The sequence below is a fragment of the Nicotiana tomentosiformis genome, chromosome 5 (assembly GCF_000390325.3).
Source record: "Nicotiana tomentosiformis chromosome 5, ASM39032v3, whole genome shotgun sequence".
Classification (NCBI taxonomy): Eukaryota; Viridiplantae; Streptophyta; class Magnoliopsida; order Solanales; family Solanaceae; genus Nicotiana; species Nicotiana tomentosiformis.
The window spans coordinates 72,537,365-72,550,125 of NC_090816.1; the positions used below are offsets into that span (position 1 = coordinate 72,537,365).

At 39.5% G+C, this 12,761-nt stretch overlaps 1 protein-coding gene across 1 annotated transcript; it reads left to right on the forward strand.

Moving 5' to 3' along the window:
• Nucleotides 1–8,243: 8,243 nt before the first annotated feature.
• Nucleotides 8,244–9,919, forward strand: LOC104117894 (transcription factor DIVARICATA-like). The gene is made up of 2 exons (XM_009629025.4): nt 8,244–9,061; nt 9,141–9,919. The coding sequence occupies exons 1-2, from the start codon at nt 8,691–8,693 to the stop codon at nt 9,592–9,594; spliced, it is 825 nt and encodes a 274-aa protein (XP_009627320.1). The 5' UTR covers nt 8,244–8,690; the 3' UTR covers nt 9,595–9,919.
• The last annotated feature ends 2,842 nt before the right edge of the window (nt 9,920–12,761 follow it).

Consider the following 12,761-nt stretch of genomic DNA (forward strand, 5'->3'; position numbering starts at 1 on the left):
GTTTCCATTTGCTTTGTCGGGCTCGAATAGCCTTCAGCCTTAAATAGTCGAGTATTTGTTCGAACTCGAAATGATGAGTAACTCACTCGAAGTAATGTAACCCGTAGGCCGTAGGCTTTATGGTCGAGTGATTGCTCGAAACCAAAGTAATGTAGCCCGTAGGCTTTATGGCCGAGTGAGTGCTTGCTCTAACTTGAAATAAGAGTAGCCCTTAAGATTAATAGTCGAGTGAGTGATTGCTCGAACACGAAGTAATATTAGCCCTTAGGCTTAGTAGTCGAGTGAGTGCTTGCTCGAACTCGAAGTGATGTAGCCCGTAGGCTTAGTGGTCGAGTGAGTGATTGCTCGAACTCGAAATAAGAGTAGCCCTTAGGATTAGTGGTCGAGTGAGTGCTTGCTCGAACTCGAAGTGATGTAGCCCGTACGCTTAGTGGTCGAGTGAGTGATTGCTCGAACTCGAAGTAAGGGTAGCCCTTAGGCTTAATAGTCGAGTGAGTGCTTGCTCAAACTCGAAGTGATGTTGCCCGTAGGCTTAGTGGTCGAGTGAGTGATTGCTCATACTCGAAATAAGAGTAGCCCTTAGGATTAATAGTCGAGTGAGTGATTGCTCGAACCTGAAGTAATGTTAGCCCTTAGACTTAGTAGTCGAGTGAGTTCTTGCTCGAACTCGAAGTAATATAGCCCGTAGGATTAGTGGTCGAGTGAGTAATTGCTCGAACTCGAAATAAGAGTAGCTCGTAGGCTTAGTAGTCGAGTGAGTGCTTGCTCGAACTCGGAGTGATGTAGCCCGTAGGCTTAGTGGTCGAGTGAGTGATTGCTCAAACTCAAAGTAAGAGTAGCCCGTAGGCTTAGTAGTCGAGTGAGTGCTTGCTTGAACTCAAAGTGATGTAGCCCGTAGGCTTAGTGGGACTTGATCTCGTTGATATTTCAGTTGGCAGTCCCCGATTTATGGGGTAATGGTTGGTCCTCAAGCCTATTTGCATAATAGATCACGAAATAGAAGATGGATTCTGAGATATGAGATATCGGTAAAAAATTCTCTTTATGTCATTATACATGTGTTTATGTTCTGTACCAGGGATCGACCAAACTACATGAGCATGGTTCGTTTTGACCATTTGGCTCTTACAATTTTTCCTATCGAAAACCTGTTGTTATGAAGTAACTTTCTTGCGTCGAACTTGATATATTTGAGGGTAATGCCCCCCCACTATTCGAGGTTGATTGTAAAGAGGCCTCATATACTATTGAATTATTCTAAGTTAGCACGATCAATGGTTGCCTCACTAATAACCTTGCCGAAAAACCCATTTGGGACAAAATCGGTCTAAAGGAAAAAGAGTGCAACGCGTGCTTTCAGACCTAAAGGCTTCGAGTTGAATAACCCATCCCTGTTTCTAATCGAACACCTGCAAAAGGTTAATTTCGAGATATAAATGAACATAGGAGGGTCGTACCTTAATAGTAGTATCATTTTAGGTGCGACACGTTCCAATTACTTGGTAGTTGTTTACCGTTTATTACACCGAGCCTGTAGGATCCTTTTTCGACGATTTCGAGAACATGATAGGGTCCTTCCCAGTTCGGACCCAGTTTTCCTTCATTTGAATTTCGGGTGTTGATGGTAACTTTCCTTAGCACTAAGTCCCCGATTTTAAAATATCGAAGATTGATTCTTCGATTATAATACCTTTCGATCTGTTGTTTTAGGGCGACTAATCAGACGAGAGTTGTTTCTCGTTTTTCGTCCAATAATTCTAGGCTGGTGTTTATCATCTCTTTATTCGACTCATTTGTTGAATATTGAAACCTGATGCTAGGTTCCCTGACCTCAACCGAGATAAGAGCTTCGGCGCCATAAATCAGCGAGAATGGTGTCGCCCCGGTGCTCGATTTTAATATTGTGCGGTAAGCCCATAGGACTTCGGGTAGTATTTCTCTCCATTTTCCTTTAGCGTCAGTTAATCTTTTCTTATGATTTTCGATGATATTTTTGTTGTTCGATTCGGCCTGTCCGTTTCCGCTGGGATGATAAGGTGTTGATAGGATCCTTTTGATTTTGTGGTCTTCGAAAAATTTGGTTACTTTGCTTCCGATGAATTGCTTTCCATTGTCACATACAATCTCGGATGGCATCCTGAACCGACATATGATGTGGTCCCAAATGAAGTCTATTACCTCCTTTTCTCTGACTTTCTCGAAAGCCTGTACTTCAACCCATTTAGAGAAATAATCAGTCATAAACAAAATAAGCCGAGCCTTACCTGGGGCCGATGGGAGGGGGCCGACGATGCCATTCCCCATTTCATGAAAGAACAAGGAGCTAGGACCGAGTGGAGAAGTTCCCTGGGTTGATGAATCATGGGCGCATGTCTTTGGCATTTGTCGCATTTTCGAATGAACTCCCTGGCATCTTTGTCCATATCGATCTAATAATATCCTGCTCTAATTATTTTGTGGACTAATGAATCGGCACCGGAATGATTCCCACAAGTGCCCTCGTGAATCTCACGAAGGATGTAGTCGGTATCTCCCGGTCCCAAACATATTGCTAGTGGACCATCGAACATCCTTCTGAACAGCGTTCCATCATTTGATAAGGTGAACCGTGCAGCGTTTGTGCATAGAGCTCTCGATTTCTTTGGATCCGATGGAAGTTTCCCGTTCTTGAAGTATTATATATACTTGTTTCTCCAATCCCAAGTTAAACTTGTGGAGTTTATCTCGGCATGACCTTCTTCGATTACCGATTTCATGAGTTGTCTGATAATCCTCGAGTTGAGTTCGTCATCCTCGACTGAAGAACCTAAGTTCGCAAGAGCGTCGGCCTCACTGTTCTGTTCTCGAAGCACATGTTGCAAAGTCCATTCCTTAAAATCGATGTAGCGTCACTTGTAATTTATCCAAGTACCTATGCATTCAATCTTCTCGGACTTCGAAAGTCTCGTTGACTTGATTTACCACGAGGAGGGAATCACATTTAGCCTACTCGACCTCAGCTCCCAAGCTTATAGCTAGTTCGAGACCTGCAGTCACAGCCTCATATTCGGCCTCATTATTAGTCAATTTTGTAGTTTTAATAGACTATCTAACTATATTACTTGTGGGCGATTTTAGTACGATGCCCAGTCCGGACCCCTTTGCGTTCGAGGCTCCATCCGTAAAGAGGGTCTAGATTCCCGAAGAGGTATTCGATTTTATCAGTAATTCCTTTTCAATTTCGGATAAAGAGGGTCTAGATTCACGAAGTCCGCTAAGATCTGAGATTTGATAGCGGTTCGAGGTCGATACTCGATGTCGTACCCGCCGATCTCTATGGCCCATTTGGCTAGTCGACCTGAGAGCTCAGGCTTGTGTAAAATATTTCGTAAAGGATAAGTTGTCACAACATGTATCGGATGGCACTGGAAATATGGTTTTAGTTTCCTAGAGGCACTTATTAAAGCAAGCACTAATTTTTCTAAATGTGGATATCTAATTTCGGCCTCACCTAAAGTTCGACTGATATAATAAATAGGGAATTGCATACCTCGTTCTTCTCGAACTAGGACTCCACTTACCGCTATCTCCGAAACAGCTAGATACAGGTAGAGCTGTTCGTCTGCCTTCGGGGTATGAAGCAATGGAGGGCTCGATAAATACCGTTTTAGCTCTTCCAAAGCCTGCTGACATTCCGGAGTCCATGCAAAATTGCTTTTCTTTTTAAGCAAAGAGAAAAATCGGTGGCGCCTATCCGAGGATCTTGAAATGAATCGTCCCAGGGCGGCTATCCGCCCCGTTAGCCTTTGCACGGCCTTTATATTATCTACCACTGTGATGTCCTCGATTGCTTTGATTTTATCGGGGTTAATCTCGATTCCTCGATTGGACACCATGAAGCCGAGAAACTTACCCGAGCCAACCCCGAAAGCACATTTTTCGGGATTGAGCTTCATATTGTACTTCCTTAGTATGTCGAAAGTTTCCTGCAAATGCTTTAAATGGTCCTTTGCTCGCAGTGATTTAACTAACATGTCATCAATATAAACCTCCATTATTTTTCCTATTTGTTTTTCGAACATTCTGTTTACTAGGCGTTGATAGGTTGCACCAGCGTTTTTAGGCCGAATGGCATTACGTTATAACAGTAAGTCCCGTACTTAGTGATAAACGAGGTCTTTTCCTGATTTTTCGGGTTCATCTGTATTTGGTTATACCCGGAGTTGGCATCGAGAAAGCTGAGAGTCTCGTGACCGGCCGTGGCATCGGTCATACGATCGATATTAGTCAAAGGAAAAGAATCCTTAGGGCATGCTTTATTCAGGTCTTTACAATCTATACACATTCTAAGCTTCTTCCCTTTTTTAGGGACTATCACCACATTTGCTAGCCATTCGGGGTACTTTACTTCCCGAATGGACCCTATTTTGAGAAGTTTGGTTACCCCGTCTTTGATGAAGGTATGTTTGACCTCGGACTGGGGCCTTCTTTTTATTTTTACCGGGTAGAACCTTTGGTCCAAGCTTAGCTTATGAGTGGTGATTCCCGGTGGGATCCCTGTCATGTCAAGATGGGACCAAGCGAAACAGTCTATATTAGCTATAAGAAATTGAATAAGCTTTTTCCTGAGCTCGGGATCTAACTCTGTGCCCAGATATACCTTTTGTTTGGGAAGATATTCGATTAGTATGACTTGCTCCAGTTCTTTGACCGTAGATTGAGTAGCATAGGAATCATTGGGGACCACGAAGGATCGAGGGACCCCATGTTCATCATCTTCGTCAGTCTTCCGATTCTTTATTTGGGTCAGAGCTGACGTTTGTGATTGCTATTTGGTATTTCGTTCTTCCTTCGAACTCGATCCCTTTACCGATGATAGTGAAGATATCGGAGTTGCTTCTTCGACGGCAAACATTTCTCTTGCAGCCGGTTGTTCTCCGTAAACTGTTTTGACTCCCTCCGATGTTGGGAATTTTAGAACCTGGTGGAGGGTCTAAGGCACATCTCTCATATTGTGGATCCACGACCTTCCAAAAAGGGCATTGTACCTCATATCGCCCTTCAATTACTTGAAACTTCGTTTCTTGGATGGTTTCGGCCACGTTTATTGGCAGAATTATCTCGCCTTTGGTAGTTTCACATGCCATATTGAATCCGTTTAGAACCAGAATTGTGGGTACGACTTGGTTCTGCAGGCCGAGCTACTCTACGACCTTTGATCTAATAATATTAGCCAAGGTACCTGGATCAATTAACACACATTTGACTTTAGTTTTATTCATAAGTACAGATATTACCAGTGCGTCATTGTGAGGTTGCATGACTCCTTCTGCATCTTCATCATTAAAGGACAGGGTTCCTATGGATGCGTAATCTTGAGTTCGAGATCTTTTTCTCTTATAACCAACTTCTTAGTGCATTTAAGCACCGGCCCCTGAGGGGTATCGATCCCACCGATGATCATGTGGATGATGTGTTGTGGCTCTTCTTGTTCATTCCGTCTGTTGAAATCCCTGTCTTTGAAATGATTTTTGGCCCTGTCACTTGAAAATTCTCGAAGATGCCTTTTATTGAATAACCGGGCTACCTCCTCTCTTAATTGCCTGCAATCTTCCATTCTGTGGCCATGAGTGCCATGATATTTGCACATTTGATTGGGATTCCTTTGGGCAAGATCGATCTGCATAGGTCGAGGCCATTTAGTATCATTGATGCGTCCGATAGCCAACACGATAGCGGATGCATCGATGCTGAAGTTGTACTCCGATAACCGAGGTGCTTCCTTGGGTCCGGTATGCCTGTCGAACCCATTCCTGTTCATCAACCCCCGAGACCCTTGGCCTCGATCATTTCTCTTTTTACCTCGTACAGGATTTCGTGAAGGTTCGCTACCCCTACGATCTCTGTTATATGGTCGATATCGATCCTTGTTCGCCCTTGGTTCTCAGTCGATATCCCTTTTGGTATCGGACCCAGAACCCAACTGGTCGTCTTCGACTCTTATTTTGGATTGATACCGATTGTGCACATCGGCGCAAGTAATAGCTGGGTACTCGATCAAGTTATGCTTCAGCCGCCGTGAAGCCATCGAGCTTCGTTCGTTTAGACCTTGAGTGAAAGATGAACAGCCCAATCATCTGTGACTGGTGGTAGATCTATTCGTTCCATTTTGAAACGAGATACGAATTCTCTTAGTATCTCGTTATCCTTTTGTCTTACCTTGAATAGGTCCAACTTCCTGGTTTCGACCTTTATGTCCCCGGCATGTGCTTTTACGAAAGAATCTACAAGCATAGAAACAGAATCGATAGAGTTAGACGCTAAATTATGATACTATATCATTGCTCTCTTTGATAGAGTTTCATCGATTTTTTTCAACAATACAGATTCGATCTCATCGTCCTCTAGATCGTTCCCTTTGATGGCACATGTGTAAGAGGTGACATGCTCATTGGGGTCGGTCGTTCCGTTATATTTAGGAATCTCGGGCATGCGAAACTTTTTTGGGATCGGTTTAGGAGTCGCGCTCGGAGGGAAAAGCTTTTGTATGTACTTTTTAGAATCTAAGCCCTTTAATATCGGTGGTGCCCCGAGGATCTGATCAACCTTGGAGTTATATGTTTCCACTTTTTTGTCGTTTGTCTCGATCCTCCTTTCTCCTGACTCTATTCGTTTTGTCAGTTCTTCGAACATCTTAACAATTTCGGGATTAGTCCCCGATTCTTGCTCATTTGACCTTACTATAGCTGGCCCCATTTTGTGGGTGACTTCTTGGGGTGGACTGGGCTCGAGTCTGGTCGGTGCCTGGGTTTGGTTCTGCAACTGGGCTATTGCTACTTGTTGAGTTTGCAACATCTCGAAGATCATACGCAGGCTGATTCCGTTTTCCTCAGCATTTTGGGTATTTCGAGCTGCAGACCGAGTTCCACCATGAATGTTGTTTTCAGGGTCTAAACGTTAGTTCGCCTCGATGGTCGCATGTGAATTGACGTCTATTGGCTCTTCGACCCGAGCTCCAACGGGATCGACGGGTGGCCTTCCATCCCCGGGGTTAAGTTGTTGTTCTCATCTTGAAGGCCAGCTTCGTTGTCGATAGGTAGGGTCATTAATTGAATATTCGTCGTTTTCAACCTGAAATCAAAGATACTTCCAAGAGCAAGTGTAAAATGGTGTGTTTTGTATTGATTCGTACCAAACAACCACTGTTATCCTTAGCCCCACGGTGGGCGCCAAACTGTTTACCCGAAAAACGGATAGAGTTGAATTTGTACGTAGTTCTAAGGGTACGTGGTATAACTTGACACAAATTGTAAAAGTGGGTATAAATATGGAATATTGACCGTAAACAATGAAATACAAACAAAGGTAAAAGGGGAATGATTTATGAATAAGCAAGATGATTCAATGTATAAAGCTCAAAGGGATAATCTCTCAGAATGGGAGTGTATCAACAATATCTGAATTATATTCTATCTCACTGCCTTGATGGTCCCTTTTACAGAAATATATCCATCCCTCTTATAGTGGAGGGATCCTACTTTAGATATAATTTAAAATACATAGTTGAAACCCATGATAAATCAGTTTTTTTCTAATTCCCGCCAAGATTCTCTCCCTTAGTGCGGCTGTAACGGCTCTTGTCTATGAGCTCGATCTTGTTTGGACTTGATATTGATCGATCTCCAAATTTAGAGCTCGATATTGACTCAAGCTAGATATTGATTCAGGGCTCGGTATTTATTCGGGCTCGGTATTGGTCGATCTCTGGCTCTTAAGCTGGATAACACCGCTTCATATCAGAGTTCGATTTGGACTAGAGCTTGGTAATGACTTCGACCTCGGTATTTGATCGGTCCCTAAAACTCGAAACTCGGTAACCTGGCTTCAGACCTCATCTCGATATTATGAAGACGCTCTTCGGTCCATTAAGTTCCCATCTTGACCAATAGTACGAAGGTCGAAACTGGTTTTGACCGTATACACAACCCAAGGGAACTGAACGTAAGATTCACATTGAATCCGAACGAGTATAAAAATTCTGGTATCTTTAATTTCTGCACTTTAATTCTACTTTACTTTTATTCTGTTCTTATCTCTAGTCGACTAATTGATAAATTAGTCAACTACTTAGAATACAAAGAAGAAAAATCGACAATTCACCCATTCTTGTACTTTCATTACATGTATCGAATCTTATGACTGGTGGACACCAAGCGTCGTCCGGTGTCTCCTTTTTATTACGTATTTTCTAAGTTTTGTTCCACTCGTCATTTCATATAATACAACCACGATTCACTGATACATCACAAAATATGCTGCCACTGTCCCATCAGTTTCCTTCAAACTAATTTTCCTATTTTCTTCTCTCATTCTGTTGTCTGAAAGGTCTCAATTTCATTACATCTTCTTAAGTTCTTTTGAGGGCCATTAACCCCCTGCTTTCCAAGAAAATTCATTAGCTTTTAGCTTAAATTCTTTGTAGAGTTCTCAGTTGGCTTTTTTCTAATTATCCAAGATTCTTTTGAATCTGAAAAGTTGGATCTTTCACTAAATTCTCTAATCTATGATGCTGTTCAAAAGGGTATTCTTATTCCCAGTATACGATTCTGAATTAATACCTTTTGGGTGTCATAAAAATCTCATCCTCTAGTCATTTGCACATCAAATACTTGTACAAGAACTTATTGTCCTGTGTCTGATAAGCTCTGGAAATGGAAACTATATTTCCTATTTCATCAAGTTGGATGATGCAGCAGAACAAGAGCTCAATATGGACTAAAGAAGAGAACAAACTGTTCGAAAGTGCTATTGCGATATACGATGAGAATACTCCGAATAGGTGGTTTCAGGTAGCAGATATGATCCCTGGAAAGTCAGTGCTTGATGTGATGAAGCAATATCAGGAACTAGCTGCAGATGTTTGTGACATTGAAGCTGGATTGGTCCCAAATCCTGGTTATTTCGCGTCTTCTGTTACGTTAGAATTGGTCGATGATTGTGGATTACAAACATTTAGAAAGAGAGGCAGATCTTCTGATCAAGAGAGAAAGAAAGGTGTACCATGGACAGAGGAAGAGCACAGGTGCATATATATTTTGGTTTGTTCTTAGCACCCTTTTTTCTTAAATTGGTTAATAAAAGTTTTTGTTTATTTGATATAGGCGATTCCTAATGGGTCTAGACAAGTATGGAAAAGGGGACTGGAGGAACATATCCAAGAAAATGGTAATCTCAAGAACACCAACACAAGTGGCAAGTCATGCTCAGAAATACTACCAGAGACAGCTCTCAGGATGCAAAGACAAGAGGAGACCTAGCATCCATGACATTACGACTTTCCATTTCGTGGCCGACACATCTGGAAACAACATCAATTCTCTATCTAAAGAAAAGTTTTATTCAACCCCTTTGCAGAAATTCACAACTACAACAGATGTTGTGAACTACTGGAATAGCTCAAGTGATGAAGATCTGATGGATTTTGGATCATCTTATGGAAGTTCAGTTGTGGCATACCCGTCTGAGATTACTTCACAGTCTTGGGATGGACATGGAGCTAACGGTAATTCGCAGCTCCAGATCCAATCAACGAGATACGAGATATGGGATTCATGAGTGGCACCGTTGAAAAATGTCCATCTAGGATTCTGTTTTATGTTCTTGGTGTAATGTATATCAAGTTTAGTTTGTTATAGTGTAACGGTCTAGTTTCTTTGGTCATGCTTTCAGACTTCAAATGAAAATCTTCGACTAATTAAGTCTCCTGAATCTCAGTCTTCTTTCATTTGATCATGTAAACATATGCGTCTGCCCACAAAAGAACCGAGTGTCCTGCCCTTACATAGTCGCTGCGCTGCGTATGTTTGTAGTTACTACTGTTGTCATAGTTAATATATTTGGTTTTACAAGAAATGGATATTTAGTTTATTTTTCGAATAAATTTTGTGTTATTGAGCTTGATAAACATTTTATCTCTTGTGGTACAAGGATACATGACCTTGTTATTGTTAATGTCTCTCCTGAACTGAATAATGTTAGTCTACCTCATAAGAGAAAATATTTTTCAAAATTGAGTAGAGCTTATGTGTGCACCCGCATCTAAGTCATATTTATCTAGATAGGATATCAAGTTGATCAAGGATGGACCTTAAGGTTCATTGAAAGTAGAGGCACTGCCAACTTGTGGATCCTATTTAGAAGAAAATTTGACTAAAGAATGTTTCCCTTCAAAAAGAAATAAAGTTGGTGATAAGTTAGAATGTATCCATTCTGATTTGTATAGTTCAATGAACATACTGGTAAGAGATAGTTTTGAGTCTTTTTGTGATATTCATAAATGATTACTCAAAATATTTATATATTTATTTGATGCACCGTAAGTCTGAATGATTTGAGTAATTCAAGGTTTTTAAGACTTAAAATGGAGAAACACCAAGAAAATATATTAAGTTACTGCGATTTGATTGTAGTGGCGAATACCTCTTTAAAGAGTTCATATGTTATTTATCAGAATAAGAGATTACATCTCAATTGTCTATAACGGGAACTCCATAATAGAGAGGAATGGCAAAAAGAAGAATTAAGACGTTTTTAGACATAGATAGATTAACTGTTATTCAGATTTTCCTTGCTCTTTTTAGGAATATTCCCCGAAAACTACAAATCACATTTTGAATTTAGTTCCTTCTAAGTTAGTACCTATGTCACCTATAGAACTGTGGACTGAATGTAAGTTCACTCTGCGGCATGTTTAGATATAGGATTGTCTAGCATATGTGCTGAAAGAAAAAGCGAATAAGTTGAAATTAAGAATGGATAGGTGCATATTTATTGAATATCCAAGGAAATGAATAGATGTTTATTTTATTGTCCTAAAGAAATTAAGGCAATTGTTAAAATAAATGCCAGTATTCTAGATAAGGCCTGTCTAATAAACTATGTTCCTAGAAGTAAACTAGTTTTACAAGAACTGAGGAGCTAGGCAAAGAAATAACAAGATGTTCAAGAATATCAAAACTCACACTTAGGAATTGACGTTCTACTGCATTTAAGTAGTGGGAGAACGTGAATAGACAGAATATGCCTATATCTAGTGTGAGTGATGTTTGAACAGTCAACACCACAGTAAGAAGTCGTTAATATTTCAATACCGTAAAGTAATGAAGGTAATATTAATAGTACTTCGTCGTAGTGGGAGAATACTAAGAAAAATCATAGTTTGGTATACACTCTTGGGATAGTTTCGGTAACAGGATCCCTGAAGAGTTTAATACCAAACTAGATAGTTACGACGAAGCACTACTGGACAAAGATTGCATTAGAAAATAACTTGGCAAGATTCTTTGACAAAATTTTATTTGGCAAAAATTTTTAGTAGTCATATAAAAAGAATGCATGAGAAAGTTGTAAATACATGGTTATAAGTCTAAGTGGGAGATTGTTAAGACAGATACTATTAAATAGTATATTCTAATAATTATCATGGTAATAGTCTAAGTGGGAGATTGTTGGGATATATACTATTAATCATGTGTTTGGTTTGGATATAGTATTTATTATGGAATAATTATTTATTTAATTATAATAAAGATTTGAATAGATCCATATATTAGTTTGTATCCTTCGCTTATATAGTAGATGAATTAGTGCATAGAGTTTAGCTTATATACGGAAGATTAAATTATCGGTTCTTATAAGTTTAAAGTTTGAGTTCACAATCTAATGATGAGATTGGACAAACCAACAGGAATGATTGTAGCACAAGATTAAATTAAATTAAATTTATTTTAATTATGGGAATGGTTTAATTCTAACTTATTGTGCTAGTACATTTTGTATGTATTGAATGAACCAAGTAGAGATAAGTATTTTCTATTGATCTAATAAAATAAACTCTCTAGCCATTAAATGCACTTATACTCTTAATCTTAATATAATATTATTAGCTGTGTATATTATTATTGTTTTGATTTATTAAAAGGTGAGATTCTGTCGTGGGTCAATATGCCTGGTAAATTGAATAATAATAATGGCAAAGTAATAGTTAGTTGATGGAGTCCATGTCTCGGTTTAGAGATAGATGATACACCTTTATGAAAGTTTATAAGTTTTCATGTGTAAACCCGACCGGTGAATTCTGTATCTGACACATGAAATAAGTTAAGCGAAAGTCTAAAGAAAATAATCAATAAATTAAATTGTCAGTAATTTAATTTAATTGACTAGTATCTGAATCTTAATATGGGGCCTTAAATAAGATTTAATAGATGAATTTCGAAATTGAATAAGGAGTGCAATTGCGAATTTATAGTTAAATAATTCATAATTTATTATGATGGATATTAATTTAGAAAATTAGAAGTTAATTCCACAAGTGGAAGTCTTGTTAATTAAATTATATGGTCCCTGCAGTGCTTAAATAATAGGAAATAAAGGAATTTATTTTCTTTGTGTAAAAGAAAACCCAACAGGTTTTGAAAAAAGGATTTTAACCCTTAAAACTTATACTATAAATACATAAGGTTTTCACCTAGAGAGAGATGAGAAGAGGGTAGCCGAATTTTAGGCCCTTATTCCTAGAATTTTTTTTTTTTACACGAAATTACTATTTTCGGATGTTATTTGAGTAACACAGTAGAAGATCGTGGAACGTTCAAGAATCGTGATCGTGCTGATGGTGGAGATTTCACTGAGTTGTTGTGGAACTAGAGGCTCACGTGATAAAGGAGTTTTATCACGCTTCAAGAGGTAACCCGCGAAATTCCGTATGTGCTAGTTGTCTA